General features: G+C 55.9%; 1 protein-coding gene across 7 annotated transcripts; it reads right to left on the reverse strand.

Moving 5' to 3' along the window:
- Positions 1-1,737: 1,737 nt before the first annotated feature.
- On the reverse strand, positions 1,738-27,085 carry ASS1 (argininosuccinate synthase 1). 7 transcript variants are annotated; one of them, XM_062011521.1, is made up of 17 exons: positions 27,027-27,057; positions 26,532-26,630; positions 25,003-25,060; positions 24,328-24,439; positions 23,856-23,924; positions 23,408-23,596; positions 21,356-21,412; positions 20,875-20,949; positions 18,983-19,053; positions 18,425-18,455; positions 14,649-14,739; positions 12,794-12,878; positions 11,769-11,833; positions 7,778-7,909; positions 3,932-4,088; positions 2,519-2,584; positions 1,739-2,075 (listed from the first exon to the last, which is right to left on the reverse strand). In XM_062011521.1, the coding sequence occupies exons 4-17, from the start codon at positions 24,433-24,435 to the stop codon at positions 2,021-2,023; spliced, it is 1,251 nt and encodes a 416-aa protein (XP_061867505.1). In that variant the 5' UTR covers positions 24,436-24,439; positions 25,003-25,060; positions 26,532-26,630; positions 27,027-27,057; the 3' UTR covers positions 1,739-2,020. The 7 variants fall into 7 exon arrangements, with proteins under 7 accessions (XP_061867509.1, XP_061867505.1, XP_061867504.1 ...); XM_062011520.1 differs by lacking the exon at positions 26,532-26,630 and having other exon boundaries at positions 24,328-24,436; positions 27,027-27,085; XM_062011519.1 differs by lacking the exon at positions 26,532-26,630 and having other exon boundaries at positions 27,027-27,085.
- Positions 27,086-27,300: the final 215 nt, after the last annotated feature.

Consider the following 27,300-nt stretch of genomic DNA (forward strand, 5'->3'; position numbering starts at 1 on the left):
GAGCAGCCCAGCACTGCCCAAGGAGCTGGAGCTGCTGTGGCACCCAGCACCCTCTGTCCTCAGCCAAAAACCTCACTGCCCACCCCAGCAGGTGTGGTGAGGCCTGGGCAACCTGGGGTTCAGGCTCCAAAGTGCTGCAGCACGAGTGCTGGTGGAGTTCCCAGGCCTCAGAGTTTGCTGGCTTTTTCCAGCTGGTGATTTAAGAACCCCAGGGAGAGGTGGCACAGCCAGTCTGATGATCCCTCCCAAGGCATGTCTGGCTATTCTCAAGCACCTGGACACAGGAAGCTCCTGCTCTGACACTTTCTCCCCCACCAACAAAAAAAGACAAGACATCAGCTCTTCATTGCACTGAGTTTTTAAACTCCCCTTCAGCAGGGGAGACCTCTGCCATGGCCAAGGCACACCAGTGCCAAGGTAACACTGCCAGCTCCCAGGGCTGCCCATTGTCCCATGGGCCAGCACAGCACCCTTCCCCATGCAGGAGGGCAGCAGCTCTGTTCTCATTTTGCTTTTTGGATGATTTTCCCCAGGTGCTGGCTCCTGATGAGGTTTCAAGGTCCTTTTCCCTGCCCAGGAGGGAGCTGCTGTGGGAGGAATAGAGCCAACTCATATCAGGGTGGGCTCAGGAGCCCAGCCTTGCTCCCCACCACAGCTGCAGGGCTCTGGGACACTGCTCACACAGGATCCCCCCATGAAGCTGCACTTTCAGCATGGGCTCACTGCTGAAAGCAATGAGCTGTAGGGAATGGGGCAGCCCCACACAGCATTCCTCCTCCCCATACCCCATAAAGGGGGGTTGGACAGGTTCCACTAGCCTAGAAAAACCATTTCTGTCCCCTCTCCTGACAGCCCTCTGCTGCTTTCTCCTCCCAAGATGGGCGCTGCCAGTAATAGCAGGGAAAGTCACATCCAAGCTGGGAAAATAACATGTTATTTTCCCAGCTGTGATGTCAGAGCTTGTCACACTCTCTGGCTCGGCAGCAGGGCAGGCAGGGCTTGCCTGGACAGCCCCAAATGGCCACTGAGCCTGGCTGTTCCCCAGGGGCTGCCAAAACCTTCCCCTTTTTGGTGGCACTTCTGCTTTTGCTCCACAAAGGGGTGGGAAAGCTGCACGTCCCTGCTGCCAGGATGGGGCTGCACAGTGCCCCAGGGCTGTCCCAGGCACTGCAGGATGCACCTCGATGTCTGCATTGCTCCCAACCCCCAAGAACAACTTTGGGGACACCTTCCATGGGGACATCCCAAACCAGGTCCTTCTCCATCCTCAGCAGTGCAGCACATGCCAGGCATTTGCAGGGGTTAGAAAGTGGGTTCTTTCTTTCCTCCTGGTAGTTTCAGAACGGGTTTCTCCCAGGATGCTGTCCCTGCATCCCAGCCCAGCGCTGCAGCCTGAGCCCTGGGGATGGAGGGACCCACAACCCACTGCCCAGAGTGAGCTGAGCTCTCCCTTCCTCCTCATCTCCCCAGGATATTTCCCCTGTTGGTTTTCTTTTCAGATACCCAAGTCTGCTCTTAAAACAAAGACAAAAAAAAAGGAAGGCTCAGATCCTCTTAACCCATCCCCAGCACCCAGCTCACCCCTCCACACCAGCACCCGATGCCCCCACACTCCTCACCTTCACAACGAGGTACCAACGACCCCCCCACCCCCTCCAACGTCCTTCAGAGGCACTTAATCCATTACAAATTTCACAAAGCCCGGCTGGGGGAAGCGCTGGGCCAGAAGAGCAAACAAACAAGGCAGGAATAAAGCCCAGCTCTCAATGAGCAGCCCCAGCAGCGCGTGGCTGGGCTGGGTTTGATTTCTTTTCCCCACTTCTTCCTCTGGCTCGACCACCTTTCTTTTTGTTGTTGTTGTTGTTTTAATGATTGCATTTCACTTGCAGGCCCCATAACAAAGCCATCACCTCCTCAGAGGCAGGAGTTACAATTACAAATTACCACCACAATTAGTGGTAGTTCTTCAGAGAAATCAGAAAGGGGAGAGAGGGGGAGGCTGGGGGCTGGCCATTGATTGCTATTCATCTTGCTTTAGGGTGACCTTGCTCTGGAGACGATGATATTCCTTCAGCCTGGAAACAGGATTATACACACACACAAAAATTAATTGTAAATTAACAGTAATAACACACATTTCCTCTCAATTAATTTAAGCAGAATGAGGGGGCGTGAGGAGCAGGCGTTTGTTAAGGCCTGTACAGTTTAATTATTTCGGGGTTGGTGGGTTGTGGGGTTTTTTTTTCCACGAGATAATGTAATTAATTTATCTGAGAGGGGTTGGGGGGGGACGTGGTGGATGGGGGAGGACAAAGCAGTTAACAGGCAATGGGAAAATTAAGAGCCCATTATGTAAATGCAGCATGTTTTACAGCCCTGGAGTTGGGGTCTGAGAGAGAAGTAAAATAAGGAGGCTGGCTGTGCTGGGGAAGGTTGTAATTAGGCAGGGTTGGTGCTGGGGGGCTTTTTTTACCTCCCCCCCCCAGCTCAGGGAGGGTCCTGCCTCAAGCCCACAGACCTCAGGGAGTTGATGTTGATGAAGCCGGTGGCGTCGGCGGGCTCGTAGTCCCCTTGCACGTTCATGCTGCAGAGAGAAAGGTGCTGTCACTGGGGTGGGAGGCCCTGGGGGCTTGGTGCTGCCTTTTGGGAAGGGAGAGGACAGATCCTGGAGCTGCTCCCCCAGGCTGCTGTGCCCTCATCTGTGGGTGCAGGGGGTCAGGGGCTCTGAGGCAGCAGGACCATGGGGCTATCCCCATGGCCATCCCTGGGCTCCCCAGGCCCTGCCAGAGACACAGCCCCAAATTGCTCTCTGTGGTCTCTTCCTCCTCGTGCCCTTGCATCACACAGGGATGCTCACCCTGTCCCAGAGCCATCCACTGTCCTGTGCCAGGGCATGGGAGCCCAGGGGAAGGGGTCCTATGCTCCAATGGGGTTTATGGCCACAGATGCAACACCAAGTGCACCCACCAAATCCCAACTCTGACACTTTCCCACATCCCCAAAACACACAGCTCATTTCCCAGAAACCTCAAACCTTAAAGAAGGAAAGAGGAGTGGAGTGTGGGGGGGGGGAATAAAAAAGTGAGGGGAAAAAAAGAGTTTACAATGATTTTACCTCCCCTGATGGGCTACAGAAAAACCTCTGTGCTTTTATTTTTGCTCATTCGAGTGGTTCTGACCTGCTCTATAATTACGTTACTTTCTACCTACTGTGCAGAGGCATTTCCACACAGCTCTGCCTCTCACAGCTTTCTCTCGGGTTCCTGTGACGCCGTCACTCAAAAGCTTTCAAACCAGCGATGTAGAAATCAAAAAGAAAAGGAAAATGGTTGGAGACGCAGGGAGAATAAGTGCCCCTGCTTTTCTCTCCCTCTCTCTTTTTCCTCTGTCCCACCCCCCTCCATCCTCCTCTTTTTTTTTCCCTTCCCTCTTTTTTTTTGTGTGTAATACTTTATTCATTTAATCTCTCCAAGTGAGAGTGCGAGGCATAATGAAGGGTTGGGACGGATTATTAGGAGCTGTTGATTTTGAGGGGGAGGGAAAGGGGGAAAAAAAGCCAGAGAAGAGAAAGAGAGAAGATAATTTGACATTTACTCCGACTGATCTAAACTCATTCGGCTGTATTTATGGCTTATAAAGTGTTTAGAGAGATTGAAAGGGGTTGAGGGAGGGCTTGGGCGGGGGGAGAGAGTGAGCAAGAGAGAAAACAACGTGAAGAAAAAGGAAAAGCCAAGGGAAAAAGAATCATATTGGCTTGAAAAGAGGGTTTGTGTTTTAGCTGGGTGCTTGGCTGGGAGGACACTGCCCCTGGTGTCACCAGCGATGGGACAGGGCGGGATGGGAGGGAGTGGGATGCGATGGGATGGAGCAGGATGGGATGGGATGAGATGCTCTTTGCCACCACCACCCTGGCTCCAAAAACCCCACTCACCTCACCAGCTCCTCGTTGTAGAGCGAGCGTGGGGACTCCCTGCCCAGGATGTAGACCTGTCCCTTGAAGACGGAGAGGCGCACGGTGCCCGTCACTCCCTCCTGCGAGCGCCGGATGCACTGCCGCAGGAACTCACCCTCGGGGCTGTGCCAGAAGCCTGGGGGTGGGAGACAGCATCAGCAGGGGTATGGGGGAGGCTGGGGTGCCCCTGCAGGGTGGTCCCCAGGCTAAATGCTGGGTAATTTTCAGGGGAGTGGTTGCAGTCACAGGAATGGGAGAGGGAAATGAGGTGCTGGGACAGATAAGTTTAGCTCTTAGGGATGGAGACCTCACGTGTGTCCCCACCTCAGGTGGCCCTCAGGTCTCCACCAAGGAGAGGAGCCTGGAACTAGCTCCTGGAGAAGGGGAAGGGAGGCCATTCTCCTTCCAAGCTCCTCTGAGTGGAGATGAAGATGGAAATGAAAAGCTTCACCAAGTTAGTATGGAACTGCCGCTCAAAACCCACCATCTCGGGAGGGTCAGGTGCACACAGGCAGATGGACACAGAATCTGGAGTGAGGGGGAAAGCTCCCAATCCCCTGGGACAGGGACAAGCTCTTCTTCCCTGGGCCAGGCAGGGATCAGCCCCAAAAAGCCAACCCCAAGCATAGAGTCTGCTCAGGGGGACACAGCCCCACCTGCCACACTTTGCCCCTGGGAAAGGAAACTCCCTGCTGCTGACCAGTGGGGTTCTGGTGGGATACAGAGCAGACCTCTCCCCCAGCTGACCCCAGGGCTGTGATGGGCTGCATGTTGGGGTACAGAGGTCTTAGCAGCCCTAGGTGGGCTCACCTTCCCTCTGCTTTCCCCCTCCCACCACGCTCCCCCATCACTGCTCGTGGTTTGACTTGTTCTCCTACATCCTCAGAGCATGGGGCTGGTGGGATGTGGGGAACCAGCACAGGCACGTTCCCAAAGCTCCCTCTAACCACAGTAAGTGCTTCCCCTCCTGCCCCAGTTATGGATGGCACAGCAGAGCCCAGCCCCCCAAGCCCCCCTAGCTTGAGCCCACCCTGGGTAATGGGGTGATGCATGGTTACACAGCCCCCCAAAGCCGTGGCCCTACCTACTGCCCCATGTCCCCTCCTGTCTCTAAGTGGGGTAATTAGCCAGGGAGCCCTCAGAGACCTGGAATAAAGCCTGGGAGATGAAGGAGGAGATAGAGACAGAGAGAGAAAGAGCCCATTCACCGCCCTCCGGTCATCCCCAGGTTTTATCTCTCCCATCATCCTCCCTCTCAGCTCTAACACCGGTGCCCCTCTCACCTTTCCCTCCCCAGCTGTGCTCCGGGGCCAAAGCCATTAAAGAAACAAACAATTTCTTTTGTCATTTAGCCTCGCCATTCTGCAGCCTTGTCCCTGGGCTCTGCACAGCCCTGCTCTGAGGCACAGCCTCAAAGCCCTGCAAGCCCCTCACCGCCAAAACCACCTCCCTGACCCAAACCCCACCTCAGCCACCCCACCACAGCACAGCTAGGGGGTTCAGGGACCTCTTGCTCACAAGCAGCACTGCCATGCAGGCAGGGACCCCAGCTCCAAGCAAACACACCTCTTTTTTTGGTAACCACCCTGCAGGTAAAACCCTTCAGACATCAGGATTGATGCAAAGCTGTTGCATCCCTGTCAAAATAAACCTGAGACACATTAAAGTAATAACCAGCTGCTTAAATCCTGATTCTGACAGCTCCAGGTGTGAGGGAGCATCCCCCACCTCCTCCTCACCTCACCACTGCAGACACATTCCCCATGGGAAGCGATCCCCCTTAATGACCTTCCTGCCTTGTAACCCTCATCCTGCCCTAATCAGGGCTGGGGCAGGGGGACAATGGCATTTCTGCACCTGGCAGTACCTGCTGGGATGGGAACTGGCTTCAAAGCCACCCCTCCACAATGGGATCAATGGGGAAGGGGAGAAGATAAACACTCATTCTCCTAAAATCAGGGACTAGTTGCAATCATGTGGTGTTACAGGAAGGTGAGCTTGAAAGCGTGGCCTCTGGCATGGGGGCCCCCAGGTGCCGTGTTTGGACCCTGTCAGGGTTGTTGCTTGGATTTGGGCTCTGCTATCAGGGTTGTTGCTTGGATTTGGGCTCTGCTGACAGGAAAGTCTGAGACCATGCTAAAAATCCCATGAATTCAGCATCTGGAGGCAGGGAAACAGCAGCATTCACCTGGCAGAGGTGGGAAGGGAGAAGCAAATTCCTGATTCTGGCTCTTTAACCTGGCAGCTTCACAACAAGCCAGTGCTTAGAAATAAACTAACAGGTTTATGCTTCAGGGCCCTAAAACAGGGTTTAAACAGCAAAGGGCTTTGGGCATTAAAAGTTGCTGAGGAAGATGCAGGAGAGATTGTCCTTGGAGGGGAAGGTGCTGAGGGGGAGCACAGGCATCAGAAGCTGCAGGGGAGATGACAGCCTGATCCAGTGCCACTGCATCTGCTGCTGCCCAAAGCCTGAGCTCCTAGAGTCAGGTTATTTCCAGGGGATCTTCCCCTGGGAATCATCCCAGCCCTTGCAGTTAGAAATAAAAGTGATAGGAGGAGGAACAGGGAGACTGAGAAATCAGGACATGTGAAAGATGTTGTGTGGCTGTGGGGCAGGAAATCTCCCTGCTGTGGGGTCTCCAGGGTAGGGGATGGAGGCAGAGCTAGGCTATGGGGACTCAATGCTGTGCTTGAGCCAGGTAGCTGTGGGCAGTGAGGTTTTGAGCCCACCTATAGCATTTTGGGCTAATCCTGTTTCCTTCAACTTAGCACCAGCAACTGAGTTAGCGTTGATCCATGGAGCAGACCCTGGGGCAGCACTGATGATGCCATTCCCACTTCCTCTGCCCAAGCCTGGCAGCCTCCTGGCCCAGCAGGCTGTTCCCTGCAGCACCCACCCCGTCAGCACAGGGGGAGTGAGCTGAGACCCCTCAAAACTCACCCCACTGCTGAGAAGACCCGAGCTGGAGCTGCTGGGTGCACCACAGGAGGAAGGGCAAGGAGCTTCATTTCTACCCCTAACTGCAGGTATGAATCAGTGTCCTCTCATCCCTTACAGCTCCCAGGCTGTGCTGGGAGCAGCTGGGAACCCTCCCACAGCCCCTGTCCCAGGCACAACCCGCAGTGCCCCTGTGTGGGCTGTGCACTGAATAGCACAGACAAGACCCTCCTGGCCTGGTCCATCCCATCCCATCCCATCCCATCCCATCCCATCCCATCCCATCCCATCCCATCCCATCCCATCCCATCCCATCCCCAGCCCCCTGCTCCCTGGCAGCAGCTTGAGAGCTGCATCCCCCTATGCCACTGCTTGTCCCTGCCAGGGCATGGAGAGGAGTCTCCAGCTTCAAAGCCCACCACAGGGACAGCTGTACCGGGACTTTGGGCACTCGTGTGCCCCATAGCCCAATGTGCTCTGGTCCCTGCGGGGAGAGGGCAGGCAGAGAGATGGGGAAAGGTGATGTGGAGGGTTCAGAGAGACAGTGAATTACAGCCTGTGAGACAGCCCAGTGTATTGGATAGGACAAAGCAGCGGCACCAGGGCTGGGAGAGATACCAAGAGCATCCCCCCCACCAGCAAGCCCTCGTGGAAGGGGCATTGCTTCTGTGCCAGGCAGGCCCTTTGGCACAAAAGCTGGCAGAGGACAGGTCTGAGCAAACCCATCTTTCCCCTCCCTGACCAGCCTCAGAACCCACACCCCAATTTTACAGCCCTGAGCACCAGCGGGACCCGCAGCCTCCGGCAGCAACGAGGGAGGAGGAGGAGGAGGAGGAGGGCTGGGAGGATGCTGTGGCAGCAGGGCCAGGCCAAGGGCCCACACGTACCGTTGTACACCAGCTCAGAGAATCTCAAGGCGAGGCCTTGCTTGATTTTCCGTACTTCCCGGTCCATGGTGAAGGCCTCGATATCTAAATGCGCGTGGTATAGGATCGTCCCTGCTGGGGTCTCATAGATACCTAGCCATTTTTCCAGGCAGGGGGACAAGCAGCAAAAGAGAGAGAAATGAATGAGACCAAAACTGTCAGCAAATGACAAAAAAATAATGACTTTGCTGACAGAAGGAGCTGTGGTCGAGCGCATTCAGTCCCGGCTCGCTGTAAAATGCATCTGTCATTATGTTCATGCTGGGGCCGAGACAGTCCACTCCGCACCTTGTGGAGAAAATGTCTAGATTCCCCTCTTTGAAGAGGCTCTCTGAGGAGGGTAAATGACAGGGTTTGGGAAGCGATCCCCCCGCCGAGCCGCGCCCAACGGGCTGCGCCTGAAAACCTGTAATTAGCGGAGCGGCGCGGGGCAGAGGCGCGGGGAGAGAAAGGCCTCCATAGCCTCCTCTCGCCTCGGCTGCCGGGAAGGAGCCCTGCCTGGCTGCTCAGAAGACGTGAGGCTACCTGGGGGCTGAGAGGGCAACCTCCTTTAGGGCTGGCAAGGCCCCCCTCCTTGTCCCTTCCCTCCTCCTCCTCCCCCCATTGCACCAGGCTGGGGATGGAGGGAGGCTTAATTATTTCACTGACAGGGGCTGATGCTGTGAGTGAGCTGGTCCCTTTGTTGCAGCCACTTGGGGCTTGTTTGCCACATAACACGTCTCCTTGGTGTTTAAATGTGACCCAAGCCGTGCTCTGCTCTGGGCTGGATGCAGGTGGAAGCTGGTGGGGGAAACGCTGAGGCAGTCTGGCAGCAAACATGTGGAAGGCACGGCTGTAACCTGCCCACGGCCAGGGCTGCTCCACAGCAGCCCTGAACCCTTCTGAGGAAGAACTTTTTCCCTGAGAGGGGTGTCAGCCCCTGTGCCAGGCTGCCCAGGGAGGTGGGGGAGTCCCCAGCCCTGGAGCTATGGCGAAGCTGTGGAGCTGAGGTGCTGAGGGCCTGGGGTTAGTGGTGGGCTTGGCAGTGTGAGGGGATGATTCTATGATGCTATGAAGCATGTCCTGTCCTGGGGTGGCTGTGGTCCCACAGACATGGCAGGAGCCCTGTCTACTACAGCAGCCCAAACCACTTCCATCAAACCTCTTCCCTACCAAGATCCCTGATCTCAGCATCCTACAGGCACAGGATGGGTCTCCATCCCAAAGGAGAGCCATCCCCTCCTCTCAGGCTACCCTGTCATGCTGCAGCTCGGTTCCTGGGGGCAGCTCACAGGGTGCTCACCCAGCACCATCCCCACGAGGCTGTGGGATGAGACACCATCCCCATGGGCATGGCTGTGGCACAGAGGGCTGCTGTGCACCTCATCCAGCCCCTGACCACAAAGCTCAGCCTGCCACTTAGACAATTCATATTGCTTCTCCTTCCCTTTTGGAGGTGTTAAAGCCAATTTGGGCTGACCAAAGGTTTAGCTTCGTGTCTTGACCCCCACTCTCCCTGCACTCCTGCTCATCCCCTTCAGCCTGATGCTAGAGGGCAGGGGGTGGTGGGGAGGGGAGCTGACAGCCACGCTCCCAGAAGACAAGAGATACCTTCAAAGTGACACTCGCAGCATCTCCAAGTGTCTATTTTCATCTCCCCGTGTTTACAGGAAAAAGACAGAGGTGTCAGCACTGGCAAAGCTTCAATCACCCCATAATTACTGCTGGGGAAGGGGGGAAGTGGAGTGGGGAGGGGGGCATGGTGGGGGGCAGCCAAGGAGACAGCTGCTGCTGCTTAAAATTTTCTAATTTGTAACCTCAGCTGTCAGTTCACCTCCAGCCCAGTGATTTTGCTGTGCTGAGTGGGGGCTGTCACTCCTGACAGCATCCGTGGGACGGGACGGGATGTGGTGGCTTCTCGTGGGGAAGGGGAGGATGATGCTGCCCTTGGGAATATGCTGCCCAAATTTTTTTCCTCAAGGGCTGAGATGGAGCATCTCCTGGTAATGGGTTTATTGCAAGGAAGGGGTTTTTGCACTTTCCTTCTGCTCAGTGCTTCGAGGGGAGGAAAAGGGAAAAGGAAAGGGAGAGCTGAGGGGAGGCAAAGCCCCAGCCAAAGGCAGCACTCAGCTCTTTTGGCAGCAACACTCCCCTCCTTCCCACTTCCTCCCCACTGATTTCATTTACTTCACTTAATTAGCCCCCCTTTGGAGTTAAAAAGATAATTTGATAATGAGGATGTGAAAAGGTGGGAGAGGCAGGGCCATGCTCCTGCTCACAGCCCAGAGCCCCCCACCCCTGGCTGCAGGGCTGCTCCCTGGCACCCCATCGTCACCCACCCTCCTCCCACTAAAACAAATACGGCAAAACCGAGTTAATGGGGCTTAAAAGGCTGGTGGGGGCACACTCAGTTCAGCCCTCACCCATTAGGCCTTAACGAAGTTCAATTAGGAGCTTAGTAAAAATCAATGCAAATGAATGTTGCTGTTCTGTGACTGCCCCAGTCTGGGAGGTGAGAGAGAGCAGGCATCTGGCAGGAGCCTTCGTGCCTCCTCTGTGCCATGGAGGGCTCCTGCCATGCTGCTGCCTGCCTGTGCCTCAGTTTCCCCTACAGAGAGGAGGCCCTGGGGACAAGGGGTCCCTGTGTTGTCCCGAGGACTCTGCACAGCCCCTGAGCCATTGAGGCCCCCACACATTGCTGGGATTTAAGGCATCATCTCCTGCCTGTCAACCCAGGACCCCTCTCCTTCCCCATTTGGACCTGGTTGGGGTCCAAAACACTCCTGGCAGCAGAGTGGTGGGGGCCCCCTCACCTGCCCCACACCCCAAAATGCCAGGGGGAGGAATGCAGGTACCCTCAGCACCCTCCTGCCCTGGCCCACTCCCCCAGCGCCTCTCAGAGCAGATTTTCTGCTAATCCCAAGGAGCAAAACCAGAGACAGGATCCTGCTCAAAGGGAGATGACCTACTGCCAAGGCCTCATCCCAGAGGCATGTGCCACTTCCCCCCCAAGCTTTGTCCCCAGAGAGCCCCGTCCTCCCGGGGCTGCCGGCACACAGATGCGGCGGCGATTGCCGGGTGGTGTCACACAGGAGACAGAAGTGACAGTTAAATGGGGTTTAGAGAAATTATTAAATGCTGGAAGGGTCACTAGAGCGTGTCAGTGGCTCTTAAAAATATATAATAAAATAGATTGTGACAAATTACTCAGCATCCTGCATGCAAATGTGTGGGCTGCTGCCTGTGGCTTTGAGGTTGGGGGTTTCTTTTCCTCCTTCTGGTTTTAGGCTGATGATTCAAACTTTTATTGAATGGTTTGGGGGTTTGTTTCTTGCTTTTTGTGGCTGATCCTTCTTTGCAAAGGGAGGAGGGAAACCACAGGCTGAGGCTTATCAAAATATTTGCAGAGGGCGAGTTTAAAGAAAGGGAGGTTCTAATTAGGTATTGATGAGATTTAAAACAAGGAGGTGGGAAATGATGAGCCACAGTGTTACTCTGCACAGGGCAAGATCACTCCCTCCAGAGATTTCCAATGAAGCTGGTGCTAATGGATGATCAATACTGAGAGGCACAGCCTCAAAACCACACAGATAAATGAAAGAATTTGTTTTAAAGAAACCCCAAACCTCCTCTGTGACTCGCATCAGCCTCCTGTGCTTTGTACTCACTCTCTGGGACCTCCCATCAGCATCCTCCCACGAAAGCCCACAGCTCTGTATCCTACTGGTCTGTATCCCCCAGGTCTCTCCCTGCTGGCACTGGCAGTGAGAAGGCAGCTGCCTTCATTGGAGAGCAATTGGAGTCCCTCTCCCAGGGAGATCTCAGTCAAAAGCTGACAAGGAGGGAAGTGTTTGGGGGTGTGAACTGACCAGAACATCCCGGGGATGGTGAGCACCTGCCATTTCCAGCAGGGTTTTGCCTTTCTTTGGTGTTTTTGGGGCAGGGATGGCATTGCTGGCAGGTGAGTGCTCACCTCTGGACTTCATCCCCACGAAGCGGTTCTCCACGATGTCGATGCGCCCGACGCCGTGCTTGCCTCTGCCCAGGAGAGGGGAGGTTGCAGCTATGAGAAGTGAGTTGTGGGGGGGAACAGCAGGGGACAAATCCTAAATGCCAGCATGGCCAGCCCCTGAGAAGCACTGGTGACCATCAGGACTGACCCTTAGATAGCAGTGGTGACAAGGAAACGGATTTTCTGTCCTTTGCCCCTCCTCCTTGCTGTGCCTCTGCCTCCTCACCCGCTGCTGAGCCTGGCATCGTCACACTTAGGCCACCAGAAAATCAACTGTGCAAGGGGACAGGACATGCTGCAGCTGTATTCCCCATGGCCAAAGCCATTTAAAAACCACTTAATTAACATCTAAAAAGTGAACAACGTGGAAAAATTCATTCCCATTCAGCACTGGAGGAATAAAGGCAGAGGCACAAAGGAGGATGGTCAGGGACTGGGTGGCACTTGGCACAGAGCAGGAGGAACGGGTGCTCTCTTATTTTTGGGCAAGCCCTTGGGGATGGCTCTGCCCTGGAAGCAGCAGAAACTGGCCACAGGGTGGCATAGGGAAGAAAACCCCAAAGGAGCTGCTGCTGCAGAGGGAGGACAGGGCAACAGGCTGGGCCAGCATGTCCTCCATGCCCCTAAAAACGTTGACTCTCAACCTAAAAGAGACACTGAGCCTCCTCAGGCAGGTGGAGAGAGGTGATGCCCCTCAGAGCCATGGGCAGGACAACCCTCACCCAGCCATGCAGCTGGGGCACTGGTAAACCTGAAGGGTGTTAATAAGACTTTTTCGCCCTCCTCATGCGCAGGGAACAAAACTCTAAATACCGCCGTGCTCTTGGCCTTGGTGCCCAGCTCCACTTGCTGGCACGGATGGCACAACTGGGACCCAAGTGGCATCATCCCATCCTCAGGCTGACGATCCCCATCCCAGAGCTCATCCCACTTCCACACCCCTGCAGGAACCCCGGGGCTGGCAGGGCACAGTGTGTGGCACTCACGCAATCTCGTTCAGGTACACAAAGAGCTCCAGGGCCTCGCAACGGCTGGCACCGTCCCTGGCGTTGGTGACCTTCACGGGGACACCTGCAGAGGAGGGGAGGGAGAGAGGGAGGATGGGCAGGATCAGCCAGTGTCAGGATCCCCCCTGGAACATCACCCCGCGGGCGGTAAATAGATGTGACAGATATGAACTCTAAATAACTTCTTAAAAAGGCAGAGCCAAGCTGGTGCAGGGAGGGAGGGAGGGGGAAGGGGGGACCCACCTCGGGAGAGAAGTGAAATAAATAAATAAAAAGGGCCATAAAAACGTCCCCCTCCCCACACACCACCTCTTTCCCCTCTCCCTCTCTCTTTTTTAGGGCCTGTGAAATTGCAACCAGGCCCTTAACTAATTGAATTTCACGCTCCGCAATTGTCTTACCACGAAGCACCTTCTGTCCCACCAGCCCCTGATGGGGTGTGGGGGGGTTGGGGATGCTGACAAATGCATCCCTCCCTCCCTCCCCTTCCCCTGCCAGCACGGGGGGCATCTAGGGGGGGCTCCCCCCCACCCCAGGGCACACGCACGCACCCCGCAGTGGGGATGCTCCCTGCCAGGAATTCATTGTTGCCCCTCGTTTTGCCCCTAGAACGTTACATTTTTTCATGTTACTTTCCTCTTTTCCCCCTAAAATTTGGTTTTCTGAAGGGTGCTGGGCAGGAGCAAGGCGGGGAGGGGTGGGTGGGTGTGTATGTCAGGGGTGGGGGGATGTGATGCTGAATAAGAAAGAGGCATTTTTTCTTTAGCGGTGTGAAATGAGCAATAAATGTATTAGGAAGCTGACAAGGGGGCTGCAGGGCCCACAAAGAAAAGCAGTGCGGAGTTGGGAGCCTAATCCCCCCTCCATCTGCCCTCCTCATTACCATTTAACGCACTATCAGTTGCCAATCAGCCTCAATGCCTCCCTTTCTAGTCTTTATTACGGAGGCGCCCGCGAGAGCCCTGGCTAGTGATGGGGGCTGTCAGCTTCCCCCCACCCCAACTAAACCCCCTATTTTCCAGGGGTTTATAAACTCAGTTGTAAATTGCTATCAAATGTAACTCGCAGCAATAATGAACCTTAAGCTGCTTCTCGGCCCCTCCATCCCTCCCCCCCCCGCCGTGCCCTCCCCTCGCCCCGGCTCTTTCTGTTCACATCCTCCGGCGCGGTATTGGCCGTGGGCTGCTCGGCACAGAGCCGACGTGGTCGGGGCTGCTGTTGGTGAAAGCTGCTTAGCCTTTAAAATAGTTAATAATTAGATTAAAACTTCAAATAAATTAACTAGGGGCTGAATGGGCTGCTGGGGAGGAGGCTGCTCCTCGCAGGGGGCTCATTATAATAGAGTAAGGATGCTGGTGGTGGGGAAGGGGGAAGGTCTTTCCACCCCCTCTGAAGCCTGGGCTGAGCTTGCTGCTGCTGCCAGGATGGATGGTGACACGGGGATGCCCATGGCTGGTGGAGGTGGGAGAATGCTGGCCTGTGTCCTCTCTCTGGGTGATGGATCCAGGGTTGAGCCCTGCTGTGTGGCCCTGGGGATGGAATGGGGAGTCCCTGTGTCCATAGAATCACAGAATCATTTGGGCTGGAAAAGTCCTTGAACCTCCTGGAGTACCAGCCCTCCCCTCACCCTGCCCAGCCCACCGCTAACCCCTGGCCCTCAGCACCTCAGCTCTGCAGCTTTGGGATCCCTCCAGGGCTGGGCACTCCCCCAGCTCCCAGGGGACCTGGCACAGGGGCTGACACCCCTCTCAGGGAAAAGGTTCTTTCTCAGCTCCAGTCTAAATGGCCAAAGTAGCTGTGAGGAGGTGTTGGCTGTGAGGAGGGTTTGGCTTACCCCGCTCAAACTCAATCTCCAGCACGTCTGGGGTGTCAGGAGAGGTGGCTGGATCACGGGTCTTCGTGTAAAGCCCAGGGGGAGCCTGATTCTGCCCAAGGGGTGAAGAGAAGAAGGAAAATCAGTGACATTGGCATGACCAACCCTACCAGCATCCCCCCCAGCCCAGTGCACATCTCCCATCCCAAAGCACAGGGCTGGCACACGGCCCTGGTGCTTACCGGGGCGCTGGGAACAAAGGGGTTGGGAGAATCAGCCAATTTTTCCCCTCAACTTGATCTCATCTTTTCCTCTGCCGCCCCCGCAGCTGGAGGCAGGATGGCTGTGGAGAAGCAAGTCAGGCAGGGAAAAGCAGGCCAGTGGCAGGGAATGGGTGCCCACCCAGCCCCAGCCCAGCTTAGTCAGTGCCAACCGCAGAAACTAATGAGCAGGCCTGACCTCAGCAGGTGCTTCAGCCTCAGCGGCTCTTTCATGGTGTCCCTGGGGTTAATACACACGGGGGAAAATAGAGGAAACAAAGCAAAAACCCATTTCAGAGCACATCAACCTTTATGTATATTTTTTTTCCCCTCTACATTTATAGGAAAGAGGCATCTTATCTCTGTCAGAGCCAGGCCACCGGAGGCTGGGGCGGTGACGGTGAATTGCTGCAATTGAAGCTCGTGCCAGAAGAGAGGGAGGGGGGGAAAATAGGACCAAAAAAAAAAGCAGCTTTCCGTCCCAGAGAGCAAATGCTTTGCAATTTCACGTGCCCCCTCGATGTGACTGCACACACTGACCCCAAAATGCTTTCAGACCGGTGTTTGCAAGCTCTAAAAGAGACTCTCCTCCTCCAACCCAGATGCAGCTCAGGGAGGGAAACTGAGGCACAGAGAACCCAGGGCATGTGCAACGTGGGGAAAGGCAGCTCCAAGGAAGCAAACTGCAAAGCTGGGCTGGGCCAAAGATTGCTCAGCCAACATCAGAGGGAACACTGCAAAGGAGCCTCCAGCTCAGGACTCCCTTTGACCTAAAACCCCCCGAGCGAGCAGCTCAGGTGGAGTTTTCCCAAACTAAGCCACTCCTGCAAATGTTCCCACATTTCCCCCCCAATTCCCCACGGGGTTTCTCCACAGAACCCAGCTGGTGAGAGCTGGAGCTGTGGGCATCGATGGGCAGCAGGGCCCTGCCTGCACCCAGGGTCCTGCCCACTGCTTCTCCTCTACTTTTTCAAGCACAACCTCTTCTCACTTTTTCTCCCTTCTCCTCCTCACTTTTCCTCCCTTCTCTTCTTTTCCATTGAGAAAATAAAAGGATGAGCTACAAAGCCACTTAGGGAAGAAAAATAAATATCAAAAGTGATTGCTTTAAAAGAAAAAGTAAAGCTTGTTGCTTCTAATGGAAAATTAAGGGGTTTAAAGGGAAAATTAGGAGTTTTTAAAGGGGAAATTAATTTCTTTGCAGAAGAAGTTCTCATCTAAAGATGCTCAGTAAGCCTTTTCAGTGAAAATTTCCCTTTTTTGTTGTTGTTTTGAGGTCCAATAAACAGCAAAGCTGGATCACTGCCAGCACCCCAGAGCAGCTCAGCCAGGGAGCACCCCCACACCTCACCCCAAACCCCAGGACACACATCCTGGCAGCAATCACAGGCAAATCCTGGGAACACAGACACAGTTACCCCAGCACTCACTGCACAGCAAACCCCAACCCTTCAGCTCCCTATTTCATCTCAATTTTTGCCCCTGCCCCTCGTCTGGGAGCTGAGGTGCTGCCCTCCCCCGTGCACACACGCACGGATTACACGGGCTGAGGATTTCAATTTTACATCGTCTGGCCTTTCCTAGCCCTGATCACACTGATTAACTAGACAAACCCGTGAGAGATGATGAAAAACTTTTGAGTTCAAAAGGAAAAGATGGAGGGGGAGGTGGGGGAAGGAAGGGGAGAAAAAAAAAGAGATCTCAGAAAGTATTAAAAACTCTTTACTAAACATTGGAAGTCAGAGTCAGGCAGTTTCCAATTTTCCGAGCCAACTATGAAAACCCCTATTAAATAAAACAACTAAATAGAAATAAAAGTGACATTTGGCTTGCATTCCATCATTACGGTGCCGACTCTGTCCTCTTTTTATTCTCCCTCCTAAAAGCACAGTTCAAATGACAAATAGTTTGTTGCCGTGTATCAATGCCTCCTATTTATCCCTCCCCGCAGGGGGGCTAGTCCTGCAATGTCATCTTTAAAGGGGAGAGAGGGGAAAGGGGGGGAAGGGGGGGAAACGGGAGAAAAAAAAGGAGAGAAAAAGGGAAGAGTGTGTGGAAAAGGGAGAGAGGGAGGGAGGGGGGAAGAAAGAAGCAAGAAAAACGGGGCAAGGAGAGAAGAAATTGGAAGCAAATGGTCCATGAAGTAAACCATGATGCAGAGCTATCGATGCCGCAAATGGTTTATTCATCCGGCTGATATTGTTGTGCCCGGGACTGAATGAACTCTTTCAGAGTGCCATATGAAGTTAAAGCAAGTAAATTTCTATCTTTCTCCGCATTAGCTGCCTCATTGCCCTTCAATCGGGCCTCACAGAGGCAGAAAATAGCTCAACCATCTGCTTTCAAATCCCTGCGTTTGGCAGGTCCCGGGGGTTTGGGGAGGGGAGCCCACCGGGCCTGGCACCCCGGATCCTGCCACGGATGCGCCGGTGCCACTGCCCGGGGAAGGGGATGGTGGTGACTCCGTGCTCTGGTGAGCCACATCCCAGGGCTGGAGAAGGGAGAGGAGTTCAAGCAGAGGATGCTCAGGGATGGGGCCAGGGCACTGGTCAGCCCCACATGCCGAGCTGGCTTTGGGAAGGAAGGGGGCTTGCCAGAGCCTTGGGACAGGAGGGTGTCCCGGGAGAAGGGGTGGGTCAGGATGGGCACACAGGGAAAGATACGGGTCAGTCCTTTCCTAAATCCAGCTTGGGGCATGAAAACCCATCCCTGTGCCAACTGCTGTCCTGGAGGAGGAGACCCCCCCTGAGGGACTGGTTGTGCAAAGCCCAACCCACAGGGCACCAAACTGGGAGCGAGACCCCTCTCCACCTTCCTCTTCCTCACAGCGGCGCCGGAGGCACGCGCCAGCACAGGCTGCGGGTGCTGGGCTCCAGCCCGCTCCTCTCCCTCTCTGCCTGCCTCCCCCTCCTCTCCCAGACTGTCTAATTAGTGCTGATGGATAGTTTAAGTAGCCACGGAGCGTGGTGACCCGCTGGAGCATGAACAGCGCAGGCAGGGGCCAGCAGGCAGCCCGACCAGGAGCACTGTTCGGAGCTCAGGGCCAGACACACACCTCCTAGAGCCATGTGCCATGCTCCAACCACAGCACCCACCTCCTGGCCACGTCAGCAGCCAGAGCTGACGGTCTCATGGGTGCCCTCAGGGTCTCCAACCATCACCCCATGCAGTGGGAGGTTTTATCCTGCCTTCCCCCGGATAGTGGGAATGGGAAAGCACAGAGGGCTTGAGCAAGAGTGAGGGGACCGGAGCCCAGCCCTCCATCACTGGCCACCAGTCCCCTCTCTCCCACCAGCGCCTCATCTGTCTAATTGCTCCTTTATTGCTGCCCTGTGACATTGTCCCCGCCGGTGTCACCCTGAAAGGGTCCCTTCCCCTATTGATGCCGGCGGCAATTAACGTGCCGGGAGAGGCGGAGGGGCCGTGGCTGCTGCGGGGCCTCCCCCTGCACACGGCCCGCCGTGAAATTGCCAATTAGGCTGCAAACACACGAGGTGCCCTCGGCCCGTGGCTGCCATGGTGGCTGTGATCGATTACCTTGGGGTTCTCCAGGATCCCGGCTTCATAGCTGCAGCAGGAGGCAGGGAAGGAGAGAGAAGTCACTGCAACACCTGCAACCTGCAACCCCAAAACCCACCGGGACGTCCTCCCCACTCCCAGCACCTCGGGAAGATGGGCAGAAGTATGTGTTATGGATCTCCAGGAGCTTTTAACAGCAACCCTGCAAGGAGTGCTGGGCTTGGGAGAGCCCAGAAGCTGCATGAGATACTTAAAGAGGTGGTTGAGATATTTAAAAGACACATAGCTGAGTTGCTGAGGGCCATGGGCTAGTGGTGGGCTCAGCAGTGGGAGGGGAGGGCTTAAACCTGATGATTTTAAAGGTCTTTTCCAACCAATATGAATCTAAGCTGCCACAAGAGATGTGGAGGACTGGGCAGAAAGGGAGGGTGGACGTTTTGGGGTCATGTTTGGCCAGCACATGGCAGGACAGCCAGGGTCTCTGGGGTGCAAAGGGCTGTCCTGGCCATGCGAGATGAGGGGAACAGGGCCTCTGGGTCATTACCCCCCATTATCCCCATCCACCTGTCCTCTCACCTGATGTGCATGAGGTTTTCATCCATGCTCCAGGGCGTCTGGGGTGTCACAGGCACCGAGATCCCGTGTTTCTGCCAAGAGAAGGGGAGTGGGGCTGAGCCAGCCTGTGGGATCAGCCAGTCTCCAGCAGCAGCAGCTTCTACCGGGATGAGCTCCAAAACCACAGAGCCACAACCCATGGCCAACCACCAAGGCAGCACAGAGCAAGATGGATATTGGTGTTCCTAACCCTGGGCCACCCTGAAAGGGCCACCTCGATGGGGACATCAGGGACACAGTGTGTCTGGGAGAACAGGCATCCCAGCCCTGCCAGAAGCTGAGGAGCCCAGAGCACTCCATGAGCCCAAGCGATGGAGATGTCAGCACAGATGTGGTACAGCCTGGAGAAGGCTGAAGGGGGACTTCATCAACACTTCCCATGGGAAGAGGAGAGAGACCATACCAACACTACACATGAGCTTCAAAACACAAACTTGGGCTTGCTGGGAGGGCAAAATGCTGCCAGCTGGGTGCAAGTGCTGGAGATCTCCTGGCTTCTCCGGGAAAGAGTAAGGAGATGTCATCCCACCCAGCCCTGCCCATGGCAATGGCTCATCCAGGAGCAGCATCCAGGAGATCTTCACCTTTCTCATGAAGGTGTTTCAACCTCAGCTCGTTGAGAGATGAATTGGCTAGCAGAGCAGCTCACTGCTGGAGCAAGGTTGGCTCCAGCCCCGGGCGGGAAATCTATGGCAAAGAGCTGTGCCACAGGGGCACAAATCTCCCTTTTCCCTGCCACTAACTGAGCCCCAAATGTCACCATGTTATAACTCGCCAAGTACATCCAGGTGCCGAAAGGATGTGGCCACACATCTCCCTCCCCTGAGCCTGGAAAAGAAGGGAACACCCCCTCTTCTTGTTTTTTGAAGTGTCAAACATAACTAGAGACCAAGAAGCACTACAAACTCTTCACCCCAACCTTTCCCCTGTGAAGGGGGCCCCAACCCATTTCCTTTCTCTTTTTCACCCCTTTCCAAACAACAAAAAAAACCCCCCTACCCCACACCAACCCAAACAACCCCAAACAAAACCCCCAAACCCAAAACACATGTTCCACTTGCCATACAATAAAAACCACGCAGCTCTTCATAACTCCCCCTATTTGACAATTTGTTTGGCAACATATGGAAAGCTCTCGTAAACTCGCCCCTTCATAATACAACAGCAGATGGCAAAAACAATCCTCAACACGCAGCTCTCCTCAGCCCTAATGGGCTCAGAGGGCTCCTTGCCCCATGCCACGTCCCTCCAGCTCCTCACCTCGCCTTCTCAGAGATTACCCAGGGAGCCTCGACGGCAGCTATTTAAAAACTGAAGCAATTTTCTGGTTTATGAACACAGAGCTGCCTTTTTCCCTTTTGATTGATTGAGCCGAGTTGTCAAGCATTTCCATGAAGTTGCTAAAAAAGAAAGGTACCCTGGTGGGCACGTAAAAACCTGATGCAAAACTTCTAATATGTTTTATTGCAACTTGTACTTCAAAAAGGAAAGGACAACAAAAGGCGAGAGGATTTGCTTTGTCTGTTATGCAAGTCAGGGAGCTGGGACTCATTTCCTTGGAAAGAGGGTTACCATTAATAGCCAGGTAATTATGGGGCTTTTAGAAAGGAAGAAGAAAAAAAATATAGAGGGGGGGAAAGAAAAAAAAAAGGAGGAAAAAAAGCGATGCTGCTGCAGGGATGTTGAGTGGGGCTTGCTGCTGTCACCCACTGAGACATGGCAAGCATCCTATGGCTACCTGAGCATCCCACAGCCACTCTGAGCGTCCCACACTGCCCCAAGAACCCCATGGCCACCCTGAGTACCCCATGGTCACTCTGAGCACCCCACAGTTGCCACATGCCAGTTCTTACCTTGGCATAGTCCATAAGCTCCCGTCGCCCAGGGAAGCGCTGGTAAAACTTGGGCAGCCTCCATGGCGCAACAACCTGGCAGGAGGGAAGGATGATGAGATAAAAAACCTCCCTCCTCCTTGCAGCCCCTGGGACCCCTTTGCCCTTTAACATCCCCCTAGGCTCCTGGCAAGCTTGGGGAGCTGGTTCCCCAGGTGAATTTAATCTCCCTTTGCAAAGCTGGGGTAATCCAATCCCTAACTAGGTGCTGGATGCAAGGGGGAAACAGGCAGCATTGATTATCCAGCAGCTGCCTTGGTACTGTTCCCTCTGTGGCCTTGTGGTGTTTGGGGTAAAAATAGGTCAATTAAGGATCATTACAGCTCCCTCAAATGCCAAAACGTGTGCAGCTGGCTGCTTGTTAAAGTGAGGCATGGTGGTGTTAAAACAAAATTCCCCACCAGCTGGGAAGGCGGCCAGGAGCTGATTTTAGGTGCCTTACCTTGATGTTAGGACACAGGGCATAGCAGGTGAGCTCAAACCGAACCTGGTCATTGCCCTGAAACATGAATGGGAGATGGTGAGAGGTCACCCCACACCAGGGTGGGCTGGGAGGTGGGTGCCCCTTGCCCCATTGTCACTGATGGGGGTCAGGGCGTCGTCCCTGGACCAGCTCGATCCCAGGGCCATACAGCATCCTCAGGAGAGGAACATGACCTGGCAGGGCTGGAGGTGTGGACTGGGGAAAGAAACTGCAAAATGGGTAGGAGCTGATAAAAAAAATAGAGAAGGAGCATTAAGTGCTGCAGCTCCTGGGTGTGCTACAGCCCCACAGCTCCATCCAGGGAGCTGAGAGGCTCAGAGGCTGTGGGGCACTGGCAGAGCACATGTGCAGCAGCACTCGTGTGTGACAGCACTTGTGAGCAGCCTCTGAGGTGAGGCTACAGCAGCACTGGAAAAGCAAAGGCTGAGCCTGAGCACCCTTCACTCCCCCAGCATGGAGAGTGGTGGGAGGGCATAATGAATGCCAGGACCTGAGCTGGCTCTGTCCCACAGGGTCACTCCTGGTCCCTCTCTACAGCTGGTCTAAACCCAAAACTACCTTTTCTAGTGCTCCTGACAACTGGCTGTTCAAAACCCTGACACAGCTCATTCAGCTGGCTCTGAGGGAGCTTGGCTGACCCCGGGGCTACCCAAGAGCTGTGCTCTTCCCTGGGCTGACACTCTTAAAAGCTGAACCAGCAGAAACCCAGATTTGGGTATTTTTCCACTGCAGGTATCAGAGAACACAGAGAGGGAGAGGGCAAAGTGTGAGAGAAGATCACGGTATCCAGGAGGATGCAGCAGCACATAATTAAATAGCTCTGAACCTCCCTTTACCTTAATTGGCCCACGCTGACAAGGTCTGGCTAATGAGGCCAGGTAGTTGGGAAGGGACAAGGAGCAAGCCTGGGAGTTATTAACACTTTCCAAGGGACTAGCACTCACCAAAGCCTATTTTCCACCAGCACCGAGGAGCAAAAGGAACTCCCTCCCCTCCTCTTGGCCCCGGCTCGGAGGATACATTTACCAGCGGGCTGGGAAATCCCTGAGGACTATTACAGGCAGGCGAGAGCACATCCACCAAAGCACTCATTTCCCTTCCAGGCCCAGAACGGGTCCATCTGCTCGGGCAGTGGGGACACCGCAGATGGGCCGCATTTAAGCTGCCGGGGCCGGGGCGCGGCCGGGTCGAGTTACCCGCAGTGAGCCCCGGCCTGTGCCCACGGTTAATGGCCCGGGGAGCAGCTGAGGGTGCCCCTGCCAGCGGGGACAGCTGCTGCTGGTGGTACCCAGGAGCGGAGGGAACGTTGTTGTGTCGGCTGTGCGTCACTCCAGGGCACCCTTGAGTGGTGGGAGGGGGTTCAAGAGGGATGGATGGACAGGGAAGGGGTGAAGGGAACTCGTTGCAGTAGGGACAAGAGTGATTTCAGCTGCAAAGCCCCACAGTTGCCCCTCTGCCCAGGGCTGGCATACCCTTGGCTATCTCCTGGCTGCATCTAACACTCCCCACCTTCTAGCAGGCTCCTCTGCCATGGTTGGGGTCACTCAAACCCAGCCCCTAAGCTGAGCATCTCACTCATCTTCGCTCCCAGACCAAGACTGGCACGGTCTATGTTTTGGGTCCCTGTAAGACAGGGAAGAGGGGACACATCCAGCAAGTCCTGGGTGCACTCACAGCACCCAAACGGCCCACAAAAGCCTCTGGTGACAGTCTCATCTTGCCCAAGGTGTCCCCGCAGAGCTGGAGGTGCCAGAGGAGGGCCCCTGGTCACATCGTGCAGACCCTGCACTCCCATCCCACGTATCCCACGGAGGATGCCCGGCTCCGGGCCGGGCTGTCCCCGGGCTGGGCTGTCCCCGAGCATCCTTCCCACGGTCTCTGGCTGCCTCTAGCGGCAACGCGCCCTCCCTGCGGCCGGCGGCAACGGGCACAGCCGCAGACGGGAACGGGGATGGGGAGAGGGGCCGCGGTAACCTCACCCAGCCCAGGGGTGCCCCTGGCATCCCTCACCTTGCCAGTGGCCCCGTGGGCAACGTACTGTGCTCGCTCCTGCTGCGCGATCTGCACCAGCCTGCGGGCGATGCAGGGCCGTGCCAGCGCCGTGCCCAGCAGGTACCGGTCCTCATAGAGCGCGTTGGCCTGCACTGCCGGCCAGATGAACTCCTCCACAAACTCCCTGCTGATGTCCTCGATGTAAACCTGCCGGGACAGAGAGACTCTCGTGACGGGAAGGTGGCTGAGGGGTGCAGCTCACTCCTCTGGGCTTTGGGGATGGTGCAGCAAAGGATCCTTTCGCCTCCTAGATGCTGCTGAAAGGCTTTGGTGCAAAACCTCTGGAGAAGGGATTTCTTCGTGGTGGCCTCAGCAATGGGGGTGTGAGACCCCAGAGCTCAGTCCCACAGCAGGGAGAAGGGGGAGCTCAGAGCCCCAGGACAGCCAGAGGAAGGGACACTGTTACCTTCTTGGCCCCCAGCGCCAGCGCTTTCTTTCGTGCTGCCTCAAAATCTTCCTTCTGCCCAATGTTGGCCTGGAAAGGGGAAAAAAAACCAAGATTGAGTTAGAAAGGAGACCACAAAACCCAGCACAAACCCAGCCCAGGGCATCATGCATGGCATGGCAGAGCCTGTGCTGACCAGGCTTTAGGCCACTCAGGGTGGGCAGAAGGGGGGTTGAATACCTCAGAGTCACACTTCCTCTGCCAAGCCCCTTGGCTCTGCCCTCATTAGCAGAGGGTAATTACCGGCAGGGACAGGCTGTGCTACACAGGGCTGGCAGCTCAGCACCAGGGCTGGGCAATGGTTAACCAGCCAAAGCAGGGTCACCACCACAGCCACACACACACCAGGACCCCCGTCACCCACACAAGTCCCCCATGGCACAGCACCTTCTGCACCCCCAGCCCCTGGGGACAGGGTCCACACAGAGCTCACCAGGTATGCGATGACGGTGTAACCTTCCTCCTTCAGCCACACCAAGATGCAGGAAGTATCGAGGCCCCCACTGTAGGCCAGGACCACCGTGCCCTTGGGCTGAGCCATGCTGCTGGCAAAGCAAAGGGAAAAGGCTCCACTCCCCCATCCCTGGACTGGCCAGGGGTGAGGGAGGTCTCATGGGGATGAGATATTCTGGGCAACACAAACACCATCCAGGGGATAAATAACCAGGTGTCAGGAAGCAAAGCCCATATGGCAACTAAACACTTGGGGCTAGCAGCAGCTCAAGTAGGTAGAGGAGCACATGGTGGGGCTGCTGGTGCCAGGACAAGCTCTGTGATTATAACACAGGCTCCAAGGGCTGCTCTTGGCCATGGGGAGCAGAGCTGCTGCCAGCAGGTGCTGGGTGGTCTCGTGGGACCAGCTCCTGGGTCTGGCTGAGCCCCCTCCTCTGCTGGGAGCACCAGGCTGGGGACAGAGAGCAGCAGGAGGGGACTCGCCACAGTGTTAGGAGGAATCGGTTGGACCCAGAACGCTCCCAGGGTTGCAGGTAGCAGGGGGGAGGGCTGGGGGCAGGAGGAAGAGCCAGGGCAGTCAGGGAGAGCACGCTGCCCGTGTGCCAGCTGGGGATGGAGGAGACCGGGGCAGCCCTCGGAGCCGCTTCGCTCTTACCTTTACTCCTCCACGCGGTTCTGGCTCTGGCACAGCTGCCCCAAGCTCTGCAAGCACCCTGCAATGCCAGGGAAGCTGGGGCTCAGGCACAGGCACCTGCCTGAGCGGAGGCACAGCCCGAGGGCTGGCTCAGGCGTGACCCGGCACGTGACAGCCCTGTGCCAGGGCCCGTGCGGAGCAGCCACAGCGGCAGACGGGCACAGCCACCCACCAAGTGCCTGGGTGTCTGCTTACTGCAGGGCTGGGGTGCTCAGCAGCATCTCCCCCTCTTCAACCCCAAGTCTAATTAATGCCTAATGGGTGTTTGTCCTAATTACGCTGCCCCGTGTTTCTTGGCAGCGTGAAACAGCCGTGTGGGGCTGTGGTGCTCCTCACCCTTCAGATGAGGGTATCAAGGATTTCAGCCAACAGCAGGAGATGGTGAAGGAGGTGCCAGCCCACAGCTCACAGCGAGAGATGGGCTCTTGCTGTGAAAAGAGGCTCAGGACTGTCCCCTTGGTCCCCAAGCTGGGCTGTGAATCGCAGATCTCTGTGGAGAGGCGATGCCAGCTGACCCTTGCCCAGGGAAAGCAGGCAGCAGAGTTGGCCAATCCCACCCTGAGCAGCTTTCACGGTGCTGCTGCTGAGTCAGCACAAGCTTGCTCCTGTTTTGGCAGGCAGGGGAGGCACCAGACTGAGCTCCCCCAGGCTCTCCCACCCAGCACCTTCCCAGTAAGATGCAGTTGCAGCGGGCTGTGCCGAGGCAGCGCGGTGCTGCCAGCGTGGCATGGGGCCAGCGTCTCACGGGGCACGGCTCGCAGCCAGCATGGCTCGCTGCTGCTGGTTGAGGAGCAAAGGGGTCTGACAGCCCCATGACTGCAGTTCAGTTCCCTGAGCCTGCCTGTGCCCAGGTAGTGCCAGCAGTACCCAGGCTTGTGCAACCAGCATTTCCCTGCCCTTGGGGCCCTTGCCTGGGGAGGGTCAGCAGTTCCCTTCCTCCTCGGGGCATTTACAGGAAAGCAGTTGCAGTTCCCAGACGGGCCCAGCCCAAGCATGATGCTGCAACTGCAGCTCCTTGCTGGCAAATTCCTTCCTTTACCCCCAAACCCCATCCCCACCTTAGCCACCAGCATCGTTGCTGTGGCTGCCAGCCTGACTAAGCACCTCTGAGAGCCCTCCCGTGAAGGGGAAACACCTCCCACTTGTACCTGCTCAGACATGTCACACTGCCCACATCATGCCCTGGGGCTGCATCCTGCATCCTAGGAACAGTGTGAGGCCACCAGCATTTACAGCTCCAGAAGCAGGGCTGGTGCCAAATCTGCCTGCCCAGGAAGGGAGAGCCCTGAAGCTTTGGCAAGGAGGCAGAAATAAATCAGAGCAAACAAAGCTCAGTGAAGAGGAACACCGAGGGACTTTCTCAGCCCTGATTATTATTCTGTAGCAATTTCCGTGTGAGCTGGGGCACTTTTACCACAGCAGGAACATTGTGTTTTTGTTTTTAAAACCAAGAAAAAAAATAACAAATCCAAGGGGAAGGGAATAAAAACCTTAGAACTTTGGTGAGGAGAGGAACTTGGTAGCCTGGGCTGGAAGAGCAGGTTCTGCTCTGGCTGGGGCAGCAGCAGGGACAGAAGCTCCAGGGGTGCCTGCAGCAGAGGTATGAGGGGAGGGAATCTGATGGCTGGTGCTGAGGTTTGCCTCAGCATCACCATCTCATAGGGATCCCCCCATCCTGCCCCCCAGCACCCCCAGAGCAGAGCAGGGTCCCAGAGTGAGGTCCCAGCTGCCCTACCTGGGAGATGGGACTTACGTGGAACTCCTTCCCCTAAACTGAGCTAGAAGGGAGGTGCAGGACGCATCTCCCAGCACTGGGAAGGGACTGGGACCCCCTGCCCTGCTCCTGCGGGGACCAGCAAGTCTTTCTGCAGCACCCAGTGGGGAGAGAGACCTGTGGGTGGGTGGAGAGGGAACAGCCAGGTGCAGGGGGACGTGTCCCCCAAGGCAAAGGGCCCTTTTACCATCCCCACCCTGCCCGTACTCACCGACTCCCCGCGGTCCGGCTGCCCTCGGCGCTCCTGGAGCATCCTCCTCTTCCTCCTCCTTCCCCCTTATAGCCGGGCGTGGGCAGGCGGAGCCGCCGCGGGACTGGCCCCCCGTGGGACCGTCCCCTCCGTGGGCACCGTGCCCCGGCGCGGTCCTGCCCCCGCCTGCCCGCACTCCGAGCAGCGATGGAGATCTTTCCCGGCCCCATCCCGCTGCACGGCTGCTCTTGGTGCTGTCACCCGTGTCCCCCCAACTCCCCAACCCCTCCTCACA

This window comes from Colius striatus, chromosome 19 (assembly GCF_028858725.1).
Source record: "Colius striatus isolate bColStr4 chromosome 19, bColStr4.1.hap1, whole genome shotgun sequence".
Classification (NCBI taxonomy): Eukaryota; Metazoa; Chordata; class Aves; order Coliiformes; family Coliidae; genus Colius; species Colius striatus.

Excerpts from the sequence above, each read along its gene's own strand:
- ASS1 (XM_062011520.1), bottom strand. The coding sequence starts at position 24,435 with ATGGCTCAGCCCAAGGGCACGGTGGTCCTGGCCTACAGTGGGGGCCTC. Across the intron at positions 2,585-3,931 it reads TACAACGAGGAGCTGGTGAG|CATGAACGTGCAAGGGGACT; the intron begins GTGAGTGGGGTT and ends TTCTCTCTGCAG. Across the intron at positions 2,076-2,518 it reads ATCAACATCAACTCCCTGAG|GCTGAAGGAATATCATCGTC; the intron begins GTCTGTGGGCTT and ends TCCTGTTTCCAG.